The sequence below is a fragment of the Balearica regulorum genome, chromosome 11 (assembly GCF_011004875.1).
Source record: "Balearica regulorum gibbericeps isolate bBalReg1 chromosome 11, bBalReg1.pri, whole genome shotgun sequence".
Classification (NCBI taxonomy): Eukaryota; Metazoa; Chordata; class Aves; order Gruiformes; family Gruidae; genus Balearica; species Balearica regulorum.
In genome coordinates this window covers 7,862,921-7,887,385 of record NC_046194.1, presented here as the reverse complement: position 1 = coordinate 7,887,385, position 24,465 = coordinate 7,862,921, and the positions used below count along the sequence as shown (strand labels likewise).

At 43.8% G+C, this 24,465-nt stretch overlaps 1 protein-coding gene across 5 annotated transcripts in view; it reads right to left on the bottom strand.

Moving 5' to 3' along the window:
* Positions 1 to 1,281: 1,281 nt before the first annotated feature.
* The window catches only part of FGF13 (fibroblast growth factor 13), a 261,882-nt gene continuing 238,698 nt past the window's right edge, over positions 1,282 to 24,465 (bottom strand). For all 5 annotated transcript variants that reach the window (XM_075763129.1, XM_075763132.1, XM_075763131.1 and 2 more), the window contains 2 exons: positions 6,753 to 6,951; positions 1,282 to 5,868 (listed from right to left, as the gene is read on the bottom strand). In XM_075763129.1, coding sequence (XP_075619244.1) covers positions 5,732 to 5,868; positions 6,753 to 6,951 — 336 coding nt within the window. In that variant the 3' untranslated portion in view covers positions 1,282 to 5,731. The remainder of the gene's footprint in view (positions 5,869 to 6,752; positions 6,952 to 24,465) is intronic.

The window sequence follows — 24,465 nt, the reverse complement described above, 5'->3', positions numbered from 1 at the left end:
ACAGAGTGTAAGACAACTGCCAGTCTGCTGCGTGTCCCCCAAAATATGCCATCGACAGCTCGGATCAGCCTGACTCAACATCTCATCAGATCAACCAGCTCTGGTGACAGGGACAACTCCTCCTCCATATACCAGTGTGATGGCCCTTGGTGGAGGGTGGACCCGTGACCCTGCCCTCGGCAAGGGGAGAAGGTCAGAAAAGGAGTGTGGCAGAGAGTGTGCGATGCTGAGAAGCCCATGGGAGATGAAAGCATTCATCCTGCCCCCCCCGCCCAGTTGTTGAAATTAGGTGAGAAATGCCAAACATATGTGGGGAAAAAATTAGGCCTACGGGTGCTTGAAGGTACTTTTCCATACATGGTATTTAAGATTCTTAACTTCCAAATCGTTAATAATGATCTTTGAGGGGAATAAACTTTCAGTTCCTGATGAGATGGAATAATTTATTACTTCAATTTCTCTGATTAATGTAAAATGTGTTTCAAATTTGGGTTTCCCTTTAATATTTAAACTTCCCGTGAGAGAAGCTGCAGAAGGGCAGGGTGATCGAGTGCCCCCCAAACTGACGTGGCATGTACCCAAAGCAGGGTAAGCTCTGCTACCGGAGCCGATCAGTGATGAAAGCCATCATGCACCAGCAAACCCAGCTTGTTTCAGGACCCTGCTCTCCAAAAGGCATGAACCTCGGTGCCAACCTGCCAGGAAAGAGCACGGCCCCACAGCTCTGCTCACTCAAGCCAGGGAAGAGAATTTCTTAAAAATTTGCCCTGTGATCTGAGTCAGGAATTTTAAGTTGCCAAGAACATGTCCCCCCAAAAGAGCTGAAAATAGCCCAAAGCTTGTGTTATTCAGGGTAGATGGCATGGTAGGATTTGTTCCTAAGAAACCAATTTATTTTAAATAGGCTTTCTGCTATTCATTTTTGTCATTGCTTTTTTGTAGAGCCAAAGTCAGACAGAACCATGGGGGTTTTGTCTTGGTCTTACACCACACAGGAAACTAAGCTCCAATATTTACAGTAGCCATTTCCCGAGCTGGTAAAAAGCATCACACTTTCTGTGTCCTCCAGGGACCGTGTTGAGGCTACAGCAAACTGAAGGATCCATCTGTGATGGTCTTGGCTTGACCACTCAAGTTGCCCCTCTCTGGTTCAGGAGACATAGGAGAAGGACAATGTTAACACAGAAAGGAAAACTAAGCAACGGTGTAATGCACCAGCGATGGGGTAGAGAACCCTTAAATATCTGCAGTGATAAAAATCAGAGTCCAGACGAGAGGGAGTCTGTTTTAGAGAGAATTATTTATTAGAAGATAGGAGGTTGTTACGTACAGATTCTGTCCTGCAAAAGTGTCCTGGTCATAGAATTGTCAGGGAGACATTTAAACCCGTTAGAGCTGGCTCTGGTCTCCACGCAGAGATACTCAAGACACAGCAGAGCTCTGCCAGGCCTGGCTCTCGAGCTGGTGCTCAGCTGGGGAGAGGCCTGGTGTACCACAGCATCCCTGAGCTCGTTACACCACCTTTATCCCACTGGAAAACCTGGCCCGTGGGCTGGAAACCAGCGGTGAGGACACCAGACGGTGCTGCAGAAGGGGCACCGTTCTTCCCTGGGATAACTTAGAGATGTTTTCCCCAAGTAGGGAATTGTCTTCCATCGTGCCAGCGATGAACATGGCTGAGCAAGTGGCTACAGAGATACAACCATGCTATGAGGTAGCATGAGGTAAATTAAAAGAAAAAAGAAAATGAAAAAAGAAAGATCTCTGTGATACAGAGAAGAGCTCTTCTCACCCTCCCTCATCCCAAAACCAGGCCAAGCAGGCAATGCCTGAGTCCTGTGCACAGACCTCCAAGAAAGCAGCTCTGACAGGTGGATCACAAAAAGGCAGTAATTTTGCCTCATAATAGTTGTGCTCCTAGCAATATTCCTCCCAGTTTCATGGGTGACCTGTTTTCTTTTGGGTTGGCGGGTAGTATTTGTCAGCCTTTCATCAGGTCTCTGCACAGCCCCTGCGGTGGCTCAGGGCTTTGTCATGTGAAGCCCAGGTGAATCAGAAAGCTGCTGCACAGGTTTTGCACCTCCGGAGCCAACTCCAGGCCAGTGGTATGCTGCAGCGTGGGCAGCATCGGTGGAGAGGCAGGAACAAGAGAAACGGCAGGTTCATCAGCCATCACATTGGCAATGACAGCAGGGCCTGAGACCAAGCCTTCTGCTGATGGTTAGTGGCTCACAGCCAGTGCAGGGCTTGGTTTCATACCAGCCCCTGGGCTTTGTCCTTATCCCAGGTGTGCATCTCACTGCACTCTGCCACCGTACATGTGGCAGAGCTAGGTGGATTGACCAGCGGCTGTAAGTTTTCTTTTGACAGACAGCCACCAACGTGGACATTTTTCCAACATCTAGCAGATTTCTTAAAGGAAGGTAGTATTCAGGAGTCATCTTTATAATTTATGGATGCTGAAGTATAAGTAAATACTCTTAAATCTGGTCCTCTGCTGAAGCCACATTCTTGTCTACCCAAGGGACCTTGCTGGCTGGGTCGGAGTATCACTGTCTGCAAAGTCACATTTAACTCTATTTTTTCTTATTAAATCTCAGTCCATGGCTCCAGAGACTACATGTAAATCCCTGGGCATAATCCCCCACATTGCCCATAGTAGACATGAGCTTTTGTCTACTCTCAGGACTCTATCAAGAGTATTCTCCTTTCCACAGTACTCTGAAGGAAAAACTACTGTTGGAACAGTTTTGTCAAAAATTTAACATAATTTTCAGAAACAGCTGTTTATGGCTCATCTATCACCATCTCTCTCTTCTCTTCTCAGTCCAAGAGTGGCTTTTGTCAGCTTGGTATATTAGAAACCTTTAAAACTAGGGACTTGGCAGTGAATGCTCACAGCTGATGCCAATGTCAATATGAAAGATGGGTCAGACTACAGACCTTGGAACAATTTCTGAGATGAGCATTTGTCTTTCACTGCAGATGACCTTCAAGGTTAGAGGTACTCAGGATGGGGAATAACAGTAAAGCAGCAGTAAAGCAAAGCAGCAGACCTCCAGTTATCTTTAATATAGCAAATGCTCCACATTGAACAATGTATCTAACTAGCTTTGCCACAAATATGCCTATTTTTATTCAGGTTTTATGTTCCTAAGGCACTGAGACTCCTTTTCTGGAACATGCACCTCAGTAAGTCTGATATTTGGGGTTGGAAGGGTTAAGAGGAATGTTCCACAAAGGCATAGCACACTTGGTTGAAGGGAACAGGTGCTCCAGACTCACTGAGTTATCAAAACTTCTGGAGCAATCACGGCCACATCTTCAATTTTTAAGGATTTCTCTGGCATTGGTTGTGCTCCCACCTTCTTCACCCTTTGGAAAGGGGTGAGCTGAGGCCCCCCAGCCCCTCTGAAGGCCAGCAAGATGGTGCTATTTGGGAGGGCAACACCCTGCTCCAATATGGGAGCTCAACAAGCCAGAGCTCTTTGCCTACTACTTGTCGCAAAACAACAAATCCAGGGGTTTGATCTGAAGCATAATCTCCTTCCCTCCTCCCTCAGCTCTAACGTTTAAAAAAACCCCCATTGTCCCAACCTGGTCTGAGGTCTAATTCCATCTTGGTCAAGTGGGAGGGACAGAGAGCAGAGAACAGAATACCTGATGTCAATGTCAGGCTAGCATTTATAAGTAGTTTTTGCCTCCATTTCCATTATGCCCTTCCAGAACTGGTTCTTCAGCGACCCGTGATGAGAACTTGTTCCTCCTAGAACTTCTCAAAACACCTTGATGAGTGAAGCTCACCTGTCAGAGCTGCCTGGATGTTATAGATGAGAAAAGTTCTCAGTGATGGTTTTGGAGAGAAAAGACAGGAGAGAGGGATGCTTTCTCTCCAGAGCATGTGCACGAAGGCAGGAGGGCATAGGAGCCTTTTTCCTCGAGCCCAGATAAAGCTGGCCCCTACGGTGTGCCTGCAGTGATGCACAGCAAACTCCGAGCATCCTAGAGGTGCCACTCTGGCACAAGCAGTGCTTGACTTACCGGATCTCTTTGGGACCTCTGTACCGAGGGCTGTGGGGAGGTGTGCTGTGCTAAGGAAGTCTAACGGGGAGGGCGGACACGGAGAAGCTGGAGAAGCTCAAAGCAGAGGAGTGCAATTCACTGGGGCTCCAGCAGCACACGGCAGAGGGGCCGTTACCAAGACTTTGTGGCACTTATTAGTCACTGTGTTTTGAGTATCTCGGCTGGGCATGTAAGACCAGTTCTAACAATATCCAAAAGAAAGAACACGTTCTCATTTGAATAGCGTACGGCATTACGGGGGAATAACCCATTACATAGAAAGATTTTGAACATTAATTACAGTTTCTTTTATAACTTTATAATTTAACTGCCAACCCTTTCCCTTTAAATTAATCACCGATGTACATCATATAATCAAACAAGCTTTTTTAAAAAGTACATCTTAATATAAATAGTTTATTCAGTGCATGGTTTTGTATACAACAAATAATAAACAACTCTTTTGTACGAGGCAGAAAGCTGCCTGTACAGAACTATGTCAGTTTTGGAGCACAGAATCCAACGATGATTAATGCACAAAATCTTACACATCATGCAACTCTATGCCAATATTCCAACTTTCTCCCATGCAACAGACATGATGACCTAAATGGAAACCTAACTACATTTTTTTTTTTTAAACAATTGTTTCCAATAGCATGTATAAGTATATGTTGTTTAGGGGTAACCTGTCCTAACGCTTCCTCCTACACAATATTCACGTGCCCGTTACAGTGAAAGAAGGATTTACAAATAAGACGTTTCTTATAAAAAAATTAAGTCACCTTAATTCCACAGTTTCTGTCTTTAGAAAAGAAGCCACAACAACAGTTTAACATGACACACAAAATGGAATTAAGAGAAATCTACACTGGAGGATAATTTTATCCCTTTCTGTTAACTTCCGCTTGGGATAACAAAACAACTCAATTCCTACAGACTGGGGTTAGCACAAGAACTTTACCAGAAACTACAAATCTATAAAAATTTATATTTCATTGTGTTTAAAACCACAAGAACACTGTTTGCTTGAGCCTGAGACACCAACTCTCAGTTCCAACCCTGAAGTGTTAATTATTTTTTTAAAGACATAGCTTTAAAGACCCATTGGAGTTCAGAAATCAAAAAGTTGCACTATTCCAAATTAAAGGATAAATTTTTTTATCAAGCCTTAGATATAAAACAGTAAGCCAAGGAAACAACAGAGTTTACATATTTGTTTTTTGTTTGCCCCTATAAAACATACAAGCATTAAAATTTCCTTTGAAGAGCAAAAGTGGTCTTTTTCTGAGTTGGAAAGCAAATTCTTATCAGCAGTGAATGCTGTGAAATGTTTTTGTTTCGTATTCCACAAAGCATAGGAGAGAGAGAGAAAGAGAGAGAGAAAGAGAGAGAGAGAAAGAGCTGGACATTTCTTCTCCGAGATTTATTCCGCAGTTATGTTTGCTGGCTATCCAAGTGCCTTGTGATATGCACAAGCATATTCTACATTATTGGGGTATATCCTCTGACAACCAGTAGATCTAATGGCTGATAAACGAGTGACCTATGCAAGTTCGGTGGCTTGTCCTGGGCAATTGAACGTTTGGATGAAAGACTGCTAGTAAGAATTCAACTGCATCCAGAGGTAAGGTTCTGTTTAGAGAGCACTTGGCTTGCCTGAACCTGGCTACGTTGACTCATTTTGGCTCATGGATTTACCCCCGTTTAGCACTCCCGAAACACTTCTGCTCTTTGTTGGGGTCCCACTTCCAGATCTTGAGAACTCTGTGAGATCATGGAGAGAAGGCTCTTTGTACATGGCCACTGTAAAGCAAAAGAGAGGCAGCACATCAGCACGTGTTACGGGCTACTTGGTCTGTTGGTGCAATGTCTGGCTGCGAAACATTGGGATTTTTCATTCAGCAATACGCAATGTAAGGAGTGAATGAAAGAAATACAGCAAGGATGCCTCTTCTATTTCAAACCTAAGAACCTCTGAGCTCTTCTTAAGGGAATGACATTTTACAGTAGGGAAAAACCACAGCTCCCTCCTTCTCCCAGTTAAATCACCCACCTACCCACTGCCCTTACAAAACTCTGCAAGATAGACCTAAGCTGATATAAATCAACATTTCCTTACTAATGGTGAAGCCGCACTGTCAACAGCTGTGATTTGACCTGTTACATGTATATGTAGCCTGAGCAGGTGAGTGCAGAAATGCATTTTCAGTCTTCTATTTCCTTTGTTTTCACACACGTAGGCCACACACATTATATTACCTTTAATGTCACCTGCTGATGTCACATTAATTGCGCACATTAGAACTTTATCTCAGGCAAAACCAGTCAAACAAACATTCTGTAACATAAAGCACAGATTGACAAGCTATACAGCAAGTCCATGATGGCCTGTGAGCAGATGTTTGAGCCATTCCAGGTAGAGCATTGGTTATCTATAATGGAGACACTTTGGGCACATAGAAACTAATATGTGTATTTGGTTAGAGTAGAGGTAACGTAGAGAAATGCAGAGGTAACGTAGAGAGACCCAAAAAAAGCAGCTCTGGTTAGATTAACAGTGTGTTACAGAACATTATACTCCTGTTATATAAGTAGCTGAACCCTTCAAATATGTATGCACTGCAATTAAACGTCTCTGACACAAGATAACGTCAGTTCAGATAGATAGAGCAAACCCAAGCAATTACCTTTTAATGGTTTTGGAAGAAAGTGTGCTGCAGGTTTATTTTTCTTCACGTGGTTTCCTTTCATTATTTCTCCTTCTTTGTTAAGACCCAAATACCAACCCCGGCCAGACTGTTGCTGTCTGTAGATCATTGAAGAATACGTCACGTAGTAGTTTTCAAATACTGATTCTTTGAACTTGCATTCAGGTGTAAAATGCTCCTGTAAGAAAGTAACAGGTCAATATGTGCAGTGCTGAATCTCACGTCAGTTAATGAAAAAGCATCCAATATTCATTGGTTTCCTGACGGCAAAAAGACATACCTCTCACCCTCCAGTATCCAATTATGAAACACGGGCCCTAAAAGTATTAACAGAAGAGTAACACAATTTGAAACCTGTGAAATGATGCTGTGAGCAGCTCAAAGTAGCATAATAAAATCTTTTTGAGCAATGAGTAAAAAGTCTAAGTGAAGAATTATTGATTGATGCAACTGATGGACATTAGGCAGACGCAGCCCTGATGTCAACCCCAAGGGATCAGCTGTGGTCCAGCCCCAGAGGCGAGAAGCGAGGCCACATAATGCCTTTGTGCATTAACTGCTGGCCTTAACTGCTTATGAGGAAAGTGCAATAAAAATTCAAAGCCAGGAAGTCATGAGTAAATGGTCATCTCTTACCAACCCAGCAATATAAAGTTAGCTGGTAGCAGCTGCCTCTTGGTCTAATCTATGCTCTTTCTCTGCCCAGCATATCATCCACTGAAAGCCCAGCTGTCAGAGACCCACGCAGACATTAGCCTCTGCTCTGAGGCTGGCAAGAGTTAAAGGGTACCACAGCTGAAAGCCTATGGGATCAAGCTTTAGTCTTCATGTTGAATTGCACTGCTGCTTTTGGGGAGATGGCTAACAGTTCAAATAAAGAGCAATAATCCAGAAGAGAGACTTTTTTCTTCCTGCCAGTAGTGTGACTGGCTTTCGCTGTGCAATGGCCCTGACTCAATCAATACCTTTTGGCAGTATTGCCCAGGTTCATAAAAGGATACAGACATGAAACATGGGGCTTGGAGGGACCGAAGACCAAAATGCCAGTCCTGACAGCACCACTCAGCTGCTTCCTAATGCCTCTGGGTGCTTCAGGTCTTTTAACATTAAAAGTTCTGATGTCTCACCTACGGACCCCTAAAAGTCCATAAAATATGAAAGAGGAGGGGCTTGGTCTGGTGATGCCAATGTTGTTATCATAGTCCTGCCTGTGGTCACACCGCACAGCAGCCAGCTGTTTGCTGGTCTTTCCTTGCGAAGGCAGCCAGCTTCAGCAGAGCTGCCCTTGTGCTTAAAGTATCCTCCAGTGGCGTGAAAGAAAGGAGGCACAGTTGTGCTTGCATAATGACTGTAATTTTGATTTTAAAAAAATCAAAGGAAATTAAATGTCTCAGGAGCTTAAGATGTTCTTAGCTAGTTTCTCAAATATTCTTGTGTGAGAAAAAGATGTTTTAAAAAAAACCCCACTGCGCATTTTCTGCACATTTTTTGCTATTTTGTCTTCTCATAGGAAAAAGAAAAACCCTCCCATCCTCTGACTGGTGCTTGCTTCACCAAAGAATGTGAAGTAAGCAATTTTCTTCTTTTTTTCTTCAAGCTAATTGGCTGTTATTTAGTTAATTGACGATTGGTTTCAATTGCTGTCAAATGAGGACAGTCACTGCATTTTTGCAAGATTTCTAAATAAAAGCCTTCCATCAGTGTACCCTGCCCAGCACTAGCTGCATTAACAAAGACCATTGCAAGTGTATCATCCAATTAGCAGCAAAATGGAAAACTACAGTGCTCCCACCGGAAGATTATGGTTTATGTACAGTAATTTGGAGCTGTTTTGGGTACAAAAGGCCTGCTTATACACAGTGGCAGAGGGTCAGATTGCAAACAGAACCACAACATGTACTCTGGCTCTCTTAGGAAGCAAGTTAACCTCAGTATGAGCAGCAGGAGCCAACAGCCTGCACGGTCCCTTGAAAGAGAGTGGGGAGACAGACAGACAGACACTAAAATCTCCTTCACCCCTGATTTTTCCCTTGGCTGTGAGGCTTGTGATAGCAAGCTGCAGCGGAAGCCCTGTGCTGCTCTAAGTGAGTTGGCGGTCGAGCCCATGTACAGCCAGACACCGGCCTGACAGCGCACGCCAGCCTGACGGCTGTCCCCTGTGAACATCACGGGCAGCAATCCCCAACCTGGAGCATCCCGCAGTTCAGCAGTTACTACCAGGGTGGTGATTTCTCGTGACAAACAGCGGGGCACGGAAACAAAGACATCTCTCTATAACGTGCCTGGTTACGACGCCAAATTCCCTCCCAATTTCTCCAGCACTAAAGCAAACCACCTCATTCACTTGCCCGGCTTGGCACAGAATCGTGCTCCTTTGTCTTCACTGACATCTGCTTAATTCCTCAGCTTCAGAAAGGTGCTGCACGGTGGGAAAGGCATCCTCCTTGCCAAATAAAAGTTGATCCCACATGAGCTGTTTGCAGAAGCTGAAGTACTCTGCTTGCTCCTGAATACTAAGCAGCTCCTTACCTTTTGCAAGGGTTTGTTTCCACCCATCACTTGCCTTCAGTTTAATCCAATGTGTGTCTTTCCTACTCATTAGAAAAAGAGCCAGGGACAGAACTGCAGAGGGGAGCTCTGAATGAGGAATTCTAGCAAATGTGCTCCTGGTTTGGGGATATTACAATTAAAATGTACTTTTCCCAGCTTGGCAAGTCCATGTGCCAACTCAGCTGGGCATGGACAGGGCTACTATCAGCACATCAGTTCAAAATGCAGTGCAGGGCAGCAAGTGCAAAAAGGCCATTATGTTATCTTTGCTGGCAAATGTACTAAGGAGGTGCAAGTTAAAGCTGGGAGAGGGCTGAGTGGCCCAATTAAAACTGATCTTTTTCAGCTCATATAGTCAATTGTGTTGAAAATTTATAAATGTAAGTAAGTGTTGAATTGAAAGACCAGGTTTTCCCCCATCTCTCAGCGGTCCTCTTTGTCCATCTTTGCAATGAAAATAATTGGAATGAGTTCTGAGAAGTCCAATGTTATGAATATATTGTTACGCAAAACATGAAAAATAAGTATTTGTGTGAAGTAATATTTCAATCTCAGCTTACCTCAGATATCAGGGATGATGGCACCTACACGACATTAAATTGCACTCACCCAAGCCCCTCACACATGCACCCTAACAATGAATGAATGAATGAATGAATGAACGAATAAAAGTTAAAGAAAGTGCTGGATTCACTGTAGTCATGACTCAGCCATGCTTAAGTAAGCAAGAAGATGAACTGTCAGGAGTTTCTTCTTGGTTTTGAGTTGATCAGCTGAACTACTGAAATGTTTCTTCATGAATAGATCTGCAGCTGCAGTAAATATGTGAAAAATAATTCAAAAAGAATAATTTGGTGTATGATAATATGGTAAAAAGGCCTTGTAGCATACACTTACAGTAGCTGTATTTCCAGGCAGCTGACTAGATTACATCTAAAATAATCCAGTCTCTTCCATACAAATAGTGCGTTACAGGTCTGCCAAGGCTGAAAGCTAAAATACTATAAAAGTGAAGCTGGAATTCTTCCTGCTCTAATTGTGCAAAAGCCGTGGTTCGAGCCAAAGACCATCCTGATTATCAGCCATCACACCCACCTACACTGCAGGACTGAATATTAATTATTCTGGCCCCCAAAGGATGGGGATGCAGGAATTCAGGCTTCCCATAGACAGAAAATGCAAAATCTGCTTTAAAAAAAGGTATTTCGTGCCTTCAAGTTTCTGTCATGTTATAGAAGCCTCTTGTCAGGATGGCTGTAGGCACAGCGCACATAAGGAGGGAAAAGACGCTTGCTCTCTGCTATTTATGGTATTCTGTATTGGTATTGTGGATACCATTGGCAGGGCACATCACCAAATACTTTACGGAGTAGTATGTTCAAGTCATTAGGTCAATACTGAGTTTGTGAAATGTCTATATATCACTACAAGTTGAATGTCCTGCAGCTACCCTACAGCGGTTGACCAGAACAATCAGAAATTTTATTCAGATGGATTTAGTGCTAGGGGTATGAATAAACAAGAAAAGAAAAATTAACTTTGAAAAGTATTTAGGAAAAGTATTGGGTACTTGGGAAACTTGAAAATGTTCTTACATATTGAGTATATAATCATGTTCCATGTGATCAATGACTTTGTCCGCTTATGGGATTTATTCTTTATTTTCTCCACTTAATGAAAATTGGATTTTTTTCCCTCCATATCCTGATTTCGTTCAGGAATAAAATGTAGCCCAGGATTCCATTCTATAATCATGAATTTTTGAAGGAGTCTCTTTAAGGCTCCAGACTAGTGATTTTCTGCGCCACTGAGCCTGCCTTTTTTTATTAACAGAGATTGATTTTTCTCCATCTTGGCATGTGAAGTTCCAGGGTGTATCCTCTGGATCATCACCCTGTAATGTGCAGTGATATCAACAGCAGAAGATGTGACTACTTCAACTGCAACGTTATCAGAAATAACAGCTTTTAGATCACCAGTGTGAGAAGACTCTCTGAAGAAACTGGTATTTTGTGAAGCCACCAAAAGCTGTTCGCTTTAGGAATGAAACTTACAACTATCTTGAAGCAATTTATTCTGGATCAGATACATTACAGTTCCCACAGATAGGTTCCAGTGCCACCGAATGGTCCATTTTGCTTAAATTTGCCTGTTTTGAGGAATCCTAGTGATTTCAGTGGGAGCAACTCACAACATAGGAATACGTACAGGTCTTATAGGACTGTAATTAGGAAGACTGACCATGGAATCATGACTGTATATAACAGTCGCCAGTCACAGCAAAAGACACGCTCATCAAAAAGCTGCGTGGGCTTTTGAAGACAGATGCTCTAGCAGTGCAGTGAGGAGCTTCATTTCGGCTATGCCTCATCCAGGTGAGTTCTTGTAGAGACATCATAGGTATCGCAAAGCCCTCAGGAGGGGCTGTAAAGCTGAACTCACTGCTGCTTGAACACAAAACTACTGCTGAACAGGAATTGGGGGAAGGCTGTCAATCCCTTTGAGTTCACTACAATCTGAAGGCATGTGTACCGGCCATGCGACAATGCAAAGAAGAATTTAAAGTCAAAATTATATAGAAAAGATAGATACACTCAATTCTTTTGTCCGGAAACCTACCTACTGGCAGGAGTGACAGGAAGGCACAATTTTCCTGGAAGGTGATTCCAAACAACTCCATAGGATGGAATTGCCTGGGATGGTGCAATAAACAGGAATTTATCAAGTGAAACACAAACTGTCAGGGGTGTGTAAATTTTTTTAGGACAAAGCTTCCAGAAAGAGTAAAGTGGAGCCCAAGGAAGCAGCTGGGTATCCAGCATCTCCAGAGTAAGATTTCAGGTTGTCACTAGATATTCTCTGAATCTATGAGAAAAGCATTGAAAAGATCCTGTAATTATTCCCTTGACATTGTTCCTTTGCACAGCAAATCAAATGCACGAACTCAGGGAAAAATGCACACAATGAACTGAAGCAGAAAACGTATTAATTACAAATACAGAGATTTAGAGATTTAAGTTTTGTTCATTACTCTTTTTCTAGCCTTATCAGTGACTCAGTTGTGAAAACTTGTCCAAGTCATCTTTGTCCAGATTTTTAAGTGGCTTTTAGGCACATCAATAAATACCTATTTAAAGCTTGGTGCGTCACCTCTCAGCATGCTCTGCCCATGGAATGGATGTACTGCCTGATGACCCCAGGGAAAAAGACTCAGTGTCTGTAAGCAATGCTGAAATTTAATTGAGATAGGAACTACGCATGATCATATTATTGTTCCCCTGTCTTTTGGTGATGCTTCACTTCTACAACTGTGTTGATTAACCAAAGCACTCCTTAATTGGGGCAAGAGAACTAATGCATGATACATACAGAAAGAAGACACTCTTCTGATTACTGCAGAGGAAATTAATCCTGTTAGAGAAAGCTTGTACGTGGTTTAAAAGTTCTGCAAGATGCCCAGGAGAACACCTCACAGGCATCAGACACAGGCCCCTTTCCTATTCTGGCCCATAAAGCTATGAGATGTAATTTACTTGAGACAAATAAGAAAGAGAGAAGATCCACTTTGCCCCCAAATGCTTCTCTTCTGCATCGATGCTGAGCTACACTGAACATGTGCATCCCTGACGATCCTGGAAGCGTGGTACAGGAAAAACCTCTGCAATTTCCTGAATGATCAAGTTCTCTATAAATATTTTAATACCTTCTAATGCTTGTACCTACCCTTTTTTTTTTTAATTTCTGCAGCTTTAGGGCACCAGACTTGCCAGTCCTAGTTCAAAATCAGTGAAATTCTAATATGATAAACGGAAGAAACTAGTCCTTAAACACTGCTTGTTTTGTGAAACTTGGGAAGGTTCATTAAGCACTAAGTGCCCATCAGGTTGTCTGAGGGCTCTAAACCAGACTGACTGAGAAAATCTGTATGGTACAATCCTACCATTACCTAGAAGCAGTTTTTAAAATCATATTTAATTTTTATTGTTTCACACATACAACAGTTTTGTTACTGCTTCTAAATCTGTAAAGGGAAGCCTATATATTAATTTGCAATTAAGCCTCTTTGGAGAGAGATCTTCTCTACTAGTGTAAGAATGGGTTTGGGGTTTAAAAAAAAAAAGAAAAGATTAGAATAACTTTCTCAGTGTCTAGCCAAAGGTTTTGTTGTATTACAAAGCCCCATGATTCATGGACTGTACTCCTAGGTTTGGTCAAGGACTGGCTAACACCACTACAGCCTCTGAATAAGGTAGTCTCCAGCTGAAAAATGGGAGCTGCAATTTTTCCCTGTACTTCCACACTCCGATCTCATATTCTTCTCTAGGTATGTGCCACTGACCATCTTTGGACAGTGAACTTGGTGGACCTTGGATCTGATCTGCTACAATTTCTCATGATCTTCCATCCCATGTGACTGAGCCAAGCAGAAGAACGAAACCTTCCTGGCTGAGCAAACCTTGGTGAGCTATCCTCCGAGCAAGTCAACTGAAAAGCAGGAGCTGCCTCAGTACATGACCTGCATGGACATTACAGAAAACAAGGATGTTGAAAAAGATGTGCTCCCTGAAAACCTGCTGGGAAAGATCTTGCCTGCTCAACCTGGACAAAAAAATCAAGTCATCCTTACATCACCAAAGGCAGCTGAAGCAGGTAACTATACCTAGTGCATAGGTAGCTGTGCATAGTGTATAAATACCCAGAGCCCACTGAGGCTGGTGGTTTATTTCAGCAGCCTGGGGACCATGCCAGCTGGTGAATCCTGCTCTCATTCCAAGCTACAGGAGAACTCCTTTTTCCTGTCAATAGGCTCACGATTTTCCCCGGAGCAGCCAGTCCTTTCCATAATTTTCCTGAGCTCATTATCTCTGTTCCCTGCAACAGTGGCTTCCACAGGTGAAGCCACCACTGTGGAAAACATTTAAAATATGTCCGTTGTTGTTATTTATCATACACAAATTTCTTATTTTTTTATAGCTTTCTTCTATCAGCTTTTAATTTTGGAAAACAGCACATAAAAGTACCCAGTGTGCCTCTTCTGTGCCATTCATTACTCCACATCTCTCTATCATGTCTCTGCTTATTCATCTCTTGTCTTAACTAAGCAGGCCTAATCTTTTTAAATCTCTCCTCATATGAAAGGTTCTCTGTGCCTCTAATCATTTTCATTACCCTTCACTGGATCCTTTCAATTTTTTGCCCTCTATCATTTCCAGAACTGAAACACAACATTTAAAAAGAGGCTGTACCATTGAGTTGCATAACTGAGGTAAGATATTTTCAGTCACTTATCTTATGACAAAGTAAAATGGTCTTTGCTGTTCAGCCTCACTATTGTGCATTCGTACAAAAGTTCTCTATCTTTTAAGTTGCGTCTCTGATAAATACGGTCCAATTTTATGGTATTTCTGACCCTCTGATCAGTCAGTGTACCCAAGCTTAAATATTAAAGGAAGGGAGAAGGAAGCAAAAGGCAGATAGGACAGCTTTCTTCCCCAGAACTAGAGCAGAGAGCCCCAAAGATGCTAAGCAACCTATTTTATAACATACCCATTATTACACAGATAACCTGCCAGCCATTGCAATCAGATTTCTAGCAGTTACAACTGACATCAAATCCTGGTATTGTCAAATCTCTCTGACACAGCTGTTGTGCAGAATGTCCTCAGCTTAAGTGTGTCATGCATTACTTTGTTAAAAAAAAACAAAACCCAAGTTGAAAACTGCTAAAGTATGGTGCCCATGTTCTGCTTTCAGTTAGAGAGAGCCCTGCATCCCACTCAGTTTAAGGGCCAAGCCCCGAGTCACTTGCCATTCACTGAAAATGGCCAGTGGCATGAGATGCTGAAGGACTAAGAGGAGCCTGAGCCTTAGGAGACACCACAACTGCCTTGTCTGGAAGGAATTACTTGTGGTTCATTCCTCCAAGTTGCTAATTGCCTGCCAGCTCTCCCTTTGGCTTTGTACATCACCTCCTCAGTGGGACACGGGGACAGAGAAACCATACGAAGCCTGGTATCTTCCACCGAGCAGCAGCAAGCTGCAGCAAGAACGCACCAAGGAAAAGTTGTTCTATCAGGCAGACGAGTGTGGCATGAAGAGACATCGCTTTGTCACAGCCTGGCCGCTGCGAGGGGGAGATGTCTGCGAGCTGGCAAGAGCAGCTGAGAAAGAAAACACATTCCTGTCCCAGTAGCCCTTTTACACAATTACTCTTGTATTCGTCTACATGATCGCTGCCACCGGGGGAAACCCACACTGATGCTGCTGGGGCTGTGGAGTGCAGGGCAGCAGCCGTGGGTTAATTTGCTGCTGGAACAAGGTGACTTGGCCAGTGTTTGTTAAAACACCACCTGGGAACAAGGGGCAAGAAGGGTAGTGCAACCTTTCTGCTGCCACATTGACTGCCTGGGCTGTACCGTCCTGAAATGCTGCTTGCAGTTACGTGGGCTGTGAGGGGCTGTGGGAGACAGGTAAGCTGGGATGGGGTTCAATAGCCACACCGGGGCACCCCCAGCCTCAGCAGAGAGGATGGGCAGTGATGCTGGAGCATTGCATCACCAAACGCTCCCCTGACACTTCTGTGGTGGCAGCTCTCCCGCCACCGGGGAGCTCCCCAGACAGGCTCTGCAGAAGTAGCAGGGCTAATTAGAAGAGTGTGGGATTTACTGCTGTATCCTAGATACAGGACATCAGCCCTGGGGTAAGGAGATGGAAGAGATCTCCTTCAGACTGTCACCCATGAATTCATGCAGATTTATCTTAAAGTGCTAAAACCCCAATAATCTAATCAGTGTTTACAGCAAGCTCTAAATCTGTCTGTTTAATTACAAGCAGGAACATGACCCTTTTAGCAGTGGATGCTCCTAAAATTGTATGGAAAAAAGGAAAGCATGCAAAGGTTTCTCTTTTTTTGGGAGGAAGGGCAGCTGAACGAACAACAGTCAGAACAAGTGCTACAGTCCTTCCCCTGGGAATAGATGATAACGGGGAGGACTGTTTCTGTGGTAACCTGCAACCTGGCTGAAAGCCTGTCTGTACAACTGCTCAGAGTTACGATGGGTAAATCGACATCGGAAGTGATGTCCTTGTCCTTTGCTGCTCTGGTGAGGTGCCATCCTACGTTTCTGATGGCAAACTCGTGGAGGCAGTGCTCTTCCACTCAAAGGCTAGGCAGGAGACTCCCAAGCACAGCCTCAGCTCGGACCTCCCCAAACTACCACCAGCCGCCTCGCCGGCATTAAAAAAGAAAGATGGGGTCCTCCCCAGAGGAAGTGCTTAGAGACAGATGCTGCTGAACGAGCTCTTTTTCTGCACACTAGAAATGGCCTCTGCTCGCTGACTGTGAGAAGCTGCAAGTGGAAGATAAATAACAGCGTGAGCTGCAGAAGAAGAAATAATGCCACGTTACATCAAACGGGACCTTGCTTCACTGTCAGCTTAGAGTCTATTCCGCACGAAAGGACAGCCCTGCCATTTGGCCTGTATCTTTTATTAATGTGGATGCATATTTACGGTGCTATGGATTAGCCGATACTTTGGCGTTCAATACTGTCCTTTTACGCTGGAGTTCTTGGCAAAGGCATTTGTCCTGTCTGCTGCTGTTCCTCGGGTGCAGCTAGCAGTGCTCTCGGGCGGCTGCTGTCCTCTCCGCAGACCATCCCCCCTGCACTGCCCGGGCTAGAATCGCTGCCGCAGAGGTGCCTCACCTATGCCATATACCACCAAACATGTTTTGGGAACCCACTGTAAACCTCTGTAAAGTACTAAATGCAGTATCATCTTTGGACTAGAATTATATGCTAAAAATAATATTAATGCCAAACTAATAGGCCTATTAATTAGGGTTTTATTCTACTAAGCACTACCTTGCATGCTTAATTTTTAACATGGATAATGTCAATGTCAGGAGAGCTAAGCAGGTCATTACACGAACAAAACCAGTGACTCTTTCAGGACCTGATCCAAAAGGTATTATGACTAAGGGAAATACTACCCATGTCTTCACTGCATTTTGGTTAGTTTTCTAATGTTCATGTAGTCTGCAAAGAAACATACACATCTTGCTTTAAGAAATCAAAGCTATTTGATATTTGTCACAATTAATTCAACTTACTTGCTTAGTATGAGGTGTAACTAAAAAGGATTAAGCTTCATAATAATGGGAATATCACAGGTTCAAGGAGCTGGTTACCTCCACCATGACCAAACCAGCATCTCTGCATGACCAAATGGTAATGAGACCTTTTCACATGAGCTTGATTTACTGCAATCCATTTATTCATGAATGTCATGGATGGATGTTTTTCAAATCTTGGTAGTTTGACAGTGCCAGGACATTACTGGCAGCCAAACCCTGCTTCTTGATATAGAGCGGTGATACTCTTTGGAATTCCTCCGCCCTCATGGCTCCTTAAATTATGTTATGGAACATATGCTGCTAAGAGGATCTCAGAGGGATGTTTGTATTAGATGGCAGGCTAATTGAGGGATTTGAGAGATTTCAGATGGCAAAACCTTTTAAAAACAAGATAATCAGGGATTATACAAGGGAGATGAGATGTAAGAGTGACCCTTTATTTAAGAGTTGATGCTGACTGGCAGAAAACATTTCTTTCAGCAGGTAAAGACCCCCCCACCCCCCCCAAGAAGGGACACCTACGCAGAGAACAGGCTAAATTTCTCTCTGTAAATAACAGATATGCATTTCTCATAAGCAACACTTTGAGGAATTCAATGGAAATTCAAGTCTGGGGAAGTTTTTGAGCACCTTGCACATGAAAAATTGTACAGCAGAGCAGAGCCCAACCCCCTCGGTAACAGGCACAGGTAACAGGAGCCTGCGTGTCATTCGGGGAAGTCATGCACTAGCATTTAAACCACTGCATTGCTCTAACAAGCAAGTTGGCACCATGTAGCTTGAAGAAATGGAAGGCTTCATGTTACAGTCAGTGCTTGAACCGCAGTGCACTCTCTGGCAAAGCCTGAATAGGACCCTAAAACAGCTCAGAGGGATGAGGAGGGCAGCAAACAGCAGCTGCCATGTCTCATCAGCCCCTCGGAAACCAGCCCAGGCAGAGCCAGAGGGAAACCTCACTGAAACATCTGACAGGCCTACAAAGCTGCCGCCAAAGCACAGTTTCTTTAGGTTTTATAGTTGTTATTTCTAAACAGGGGCCCTCATCAAGCCACATAATGCGGAAAGAAACAAACATTTCTAATAATACCTCACTTCACGATATGGCTATGCCATTAGCATCCAGACCAGGCTGAATATCATCTGTCCTCTTAACAGCCCTCCAACAACTGTCCTAACGAAGTTAGGAGTACAAGCTTTCTTTTTCAGTGATTTATGGGAAGTTTTCTCTAAAACAAATACACAGTCTAATAGGAACCCCTGTCCTTCCAAGAGACAGCCCGAGCACAGAGATAAGCTGATTAAGCTCTGTTTTCTTTCCCACGCAGTGATAGGGACTTTGCGAGGGTCTGTCACTTGGCTGTTTTACGACTCCCCGCCGCCCCTGGGCTGTGTAACAGATTACTCTGGAGCCAGACTTTTGGGAGACACCGTGCTGCTACTGTCTAAGCAGCAGAGGAGAAACTGGGCCCTGGTAAAACACTTGCAAAGCTAATTTAAACTTGGAAGACACCCAAACGTCTCTGGGAGGTGCAATTTAAAACCCTAACCTAAGATAGCCTGGACTGCAATCGCAGATTTCTGGGAACGGTGTGGAACAGTTCCTCCATGACCCAAACACTGCAGATCTCTCTGTTATAATATTTCAACAGGAGAGCTGTTGCCATTCCAAGTTATCTCACAGAGGAAAAAAAAGTAGCAAAATACTAAATTCAAATATAGGTATGACCACTCCCTGGCTTACACAACTGCACCAGCAAATCTCTTAGCTTTCCTGAGACTTTGAGTCGAGGAACATTTAACATCTCAATCTCAATCTGAATTTCTCTGACAGTGTTACCTGTTGAACAGACAGAGAGCTCCCTGAAAGGATTTAGAAGGTTTCTAGTGCAGAGAAATCTTTGTCCCTGAATCATACAAAAAGTTGAATGGTGTGAGCACCTTGATTTTAAAACCAAATCTTGTATCTCTGCTACAGAAGGTCCTTGTAAGCACAGTTAAAACAAAGAACTTCTGGCACTAGATTAACAGATGCTGTGTGCTGTATTGCGAGGAGGAACCCGAAAGGTAAGTCCAAGGCTTAGTTTGAAAACTACCATTGTATTTTTTCTTGAGAATCTAAACTGCCTTGGATCAGTTCTGCTTCTAAAATCTGGTTATCTATTTCCAAGTCAGCAAATAGCTGGCTGCAGGCAGCCAGGCAGAGAGCAGAGAGCTAAACCACCCTGCAATTGAAAGTATAAAGGTGAGCTTGTCCGTCAGAAAAAGTGATCGTCTTTCAATTTATCCACTGGTTGATCTTCCATTTCACTGTCCAGGGCTACCTGTTGTTAGTATAACCTAACAAGCAGCAAAAAAGGCTGAGGGAAAAAGGCACAGCAGACCAAGGATTCAGGGGAAATGCCGATGAATCCTATCACCTGCCTTCTGAAGTCTGCACAAGGAATACGGGCTGGCAAGTTCAGAAATGCAGTTTTCCTGGAGGCTAGCAAGACTCCTCGGACATCTTTGGGCTTTGAGGGTTTTGAGGCTAAGCCTGTGGAGACCAAATGGGGTAACAAAATGCCATTTAAATTCTACCACTGAAATAAAGTAAGACTACCGATGAACTAAATGGGATTCATCTATCTAAATATCCCTGAGGATCTGAGTCCATATCTGGACCTGCATGTACAAATCCAAGCTCTGATTCATCTCATCTACCTTCAGGCACTTAAAAGAAACACCAAAGTTAGGAGCTGGGTCAGCCTGGGATTTTCCTCTCCTCAAGGAGCATAGCTGGGATAAATTACCCCCTGGAGAGGATAAGTGAGTGTGGATCTGCTGTGTTTGACTCCTACACCACAGACTTGTCTCTGCTAAAGCCTCTGGTCCTTTCTGAGCACAGTGCAAGAGGTGCAACGTCCCGGGGCAGTAAGACACAGGTGGGAATGGAGGGAGAGGAGAGAGGTGAGACATGGTGGGCAACGCCAGGCCAGACCAAAGCACAAACTGAGCTGCAGAGGCGCTGGCCCTGTCCCTCCTCCAGTGTTACTGCGAGGGGTGAGGCCAGCCAGAAAGGTCTGCTAGAAGCCTCAGCAGGACCAGTCCATCCCAGTATGCTGCGGCTCAGCAGAGCTGCACAGACTGTCCCCAGGTGGCCCCACTTTGCTGTTCCCCATCACAACATGAGATTGGTTAAGCGAGCTTTAATACCGAGTATTGTATAGAAGAGGATTTCAGTTCTGCTCTTGTCCAAGCCAGGGAAAGTCTGCCCCAGATCAGCCTTGGCATCAGCAGTCTAACTGCCGAAATGGAAAGAAATTACCTTGGGTACATCCGAGATACAGTTTCTGCTTTGCAATATTTACAGGGATTTCTTTCCCCTTCACTGGAACAGCCCCCAAACCTTACAGTCTCATTTTGGCAAAGCTCCCATTGAAATGAATCACGACTTTGCTTGAGTTAGTGCTCCAGGACTGAGCTCTAAATTATTAAAAGCGAATGATATGTAAGAATTTATGTCAATTTTCAAAACGGCTCAGCAAAGGTAGACAAAAATCCTTCTTTGAAACTAGTAGAAGGTATGTGGCTGAACTCCCAGTCTGCTTTGAAATCTCAGCCCTAGCTTTTTAGTGAAACACAGCGCCTTTTAAACCTCATATTTTAATCATCATACTTCTGTACAACACAGAACTCTTGCCCTGTTTCTTTGCTTCACATACAACCTCGACCATGACTAGCTTTACAGTGTGAGCGAGCCCCTTGCATCGGAAGCTGACGCTCTCCTCGTGGGGAAGCCGTCGGCTCGTTCCTTTTCTCCCTCTTGCAAAATAACCTACTGTCTGAACAGGCAAATGTACCTTCCCAGAGCAACCTGTCGACATCCCTTCTTGTTCCTACACGGCACCTTCAGGGGAGTCAGACTGAGCATCAAATATTGCTTTAGGCATTGTGTTTGCATTTGTAAAATTCGCATTTGTCAGTGCGTAACTAACTCTTCCCCAGATTTGGGATTTTAGTCTGTGCCACCTGTGCAGCCAGGTGAGTTGGTGGTGTTTTGCTAAACTAGAAGGAATGTACATCATGGCAGAGCTCCCAGGGGCCCAGACCGGCAGAGACTGATCTCTGGGGTACACGACTTCCAGGAAACCTTCCAGAGTGACACCCGAGGCCCTTGATCCCAGCCTCAGCCCCTCGCCACGTCCACGGGCGCTCAGAGGGACCAGCTACTCCTGTTTACCTAATTCAGCAACACTGCGTAAAATTATCATCTTATCAGGGATTCCTAGACTTTCATTACAGCAGAATGTTTTTATAATTACTCCTAACTGGCTTTTCCTAGGATGTCTGAGTGCAGATTAATTGAGTACACAGAGTAATTATTTTCTTTCTGTAAGATATAACAGTTTGGCTGCTGGTCTCTTGTTTTTTTAAGCTCACATTGGTGAAATTCAGCTCTTTGCATCAGTGTGTCCCATCACTGGATGTTTGTTATTGAAAGGCGGCTTCTGTCAGAGCTGAAAACACAGCTACACAAGCACAGAATACAGACTGTAAAACGATGTGGAAGAAAAAGATTAATTTCTTCCCCTAGATTTTGCAAAGCCATTACCTGTTTTTGAATGACATTTCCAATTCTACACTGGGAACTGCTAAAGCATTTACATAAGAATGCAAAAATGCACACATTATCACTGCAGGAAGCACTTAAAATTTAAGATAATTATATAGTATGGAAACGATTTCAAAGGACTCAAACAAAATAACAACTAATTCTAGAGAGTCACCCTTTAAGATGATTATTACTCTGCACTACCGCTGATCTCTCACTAAAAAATCCTTCTCTTTACAATTATATGCACATTATAAATTCCTACTTTGTTCTTCCACCATCAAGCTCCTACAGCTGCCGCTGCCAAATTTGCATTCTCTGAGAGCTTAACTAGACAGCCAAAATATTCACACTGTGAACGGAGGTAAAACACACCGTTGCCATACTCGGATACAATCCTGCCTTCACCCTTGCCTTTCGCCGAGTCCTCTTCTGTGGGCTTCTACATCCCTGGTTTTACAGCTGCTGAGGCTGAACCTGGGGAAGGAGCCTCAGGCAGAGGATATGGTGGGGGAGAACGGCGAGTCCCGTGTCGGAGGAGAGTGCAGATGCCCCTCCTGCAAACCCGCAGAACAGCACCTAGATGCAGGCAGAGAGTTTGCAACAGGGATGTGGGGAGGATTCCTCTGAGGGACTTGGTATTTCTCTGCTGTGTGCTGAACAGAGGAATAAAGCATCCTACGCTGGAGTCAGCAGCACAGGTTATACGCAAAACCTCAGCCCCGTGTTTCACGGGGAGAAACCCTGTCTGTCATTCATCGGTGCTGCTGGGGATGCAGTGAGAGGAGCAGCCAGTAAACTGGGATGCATCTTCTCATCTCTGCAAACTAATAAAAGCAGTAAAGATTTATTTGGTCAGTGAATTTCCAGACAAAAAAAAATCACATGTGAACTGGGGAAACCTGGCATGGGAAGGGAGAAGCACACTTGTGTAGATCAAAACCTCCTGCCCCACTGCTGCCTTCATCTCTCTTCTCTTATCTTTTCCCCAATTTTCCCAGGTCAAAAAAAAAAAAAGGAAAAAAAAAGAAAAAAAAAAAGGAAAAAAAAGAAAAACAAAAGAAAAACAAAAGAAAAAAAAAAGAAAAAAATCCTGCCTAGTTCTTTTGCTCAAGGCAAACTCAGTTGGGGAAAAACTTATCTGCCAAACCCTAATATGTTTTTATTGGACATCTGCAAAGACAAATTTACAGAAGCTCATGCCAAAGTCAAACACTACCTTCCCCCCCCCCCCCCCCTTTTTTTTTTTCCACAGCAAGGGTAGAAATACATACTGAACTCACAGCAAATTAAAATCTCTTGTCTCAGATATTATGGAGACATAAGGAAGTCACATTCCAAGGCTCTGACTGAATATAAATGGACAAAAAGAAAGTGTTTTTCAAGTCTGATTCTTGGAAATAATTATAGTGAAACCTCCCCACAAACTTCAGCCTGAAATGGAAAACTTACACATTTTAAATCTTAAATTCTGACAAAGTACAGAACAGCTGAAAATAGTATCTGGTAATGGGAAGCACAGCCAACTTACTAATAGGTGTTGCTACCTGCGCTGCTGCTGGTCTTTCACACGACTGTCTCGAACGAACCAAAACATCAGAGGTCTGAACAAACCAGAGATGTTTGATTGGCAATGGGGTTCCTGTGGAAATTTAATTAGGTTTGGACTAGAACACATTTCAGGCAGCGCTGGCATGAATTCCCGTCTATTAAATAACACTTTGCATGAGCAGAGTGCCACCAGCTTTTGCAAAACGCCTTACAGATCTATGTGAAGCTTTACTGGATAACTGTGAGCAGGTCAGCGTAGGGCAATACGCATTCACAACAGTTATTTAAATCATCCAGGGCTACAGCATTTCTTTTTTATGGTCAGCTTGGCTAGGGTAACTACTGCACTCCAGAGACTATTTCTGCTAGCAGGAAATGTGATAATGAAGCCTCTTATTCTTCATAGACAGGGTCCTGTCTCCCTAAACACCGGGGGCTCAAACACAGGAGGAGCTTTGCTGTCCCCAAAGGCAGAAATCCCTCGGGTAGAAATCACCTTCCCTCCAGCTGTCGCCATGCCTCCAGTCCTGGTCTTTGTTCAAAGAGGGTTGAGACTGCCACCTCTTCTTTCCATGTACCTGGTTCTTCTGCCCCTCTTTTTTGGGCATAGAAACCATCACAGACAGCAGGCAGAGCCACTCCCCTGGCTGCCTGTACCCTGGGTGGGTCACTGCAGTGGGCAGCAGCAGGAGGGGCTGGTACCAAGGTGGCCTCTGCTTTTGACATACCTCATCCCCTGAAAGCGCGAAATCGTCTCTCACAATTTTCTCAGATGAGAGAAGACAGGAGTTGCCAGCCTATGACATCACTTCTAAAAGCAAGCTTGCCAAACTCACTCTAAAATGAATTATAAAGGTCTAGCT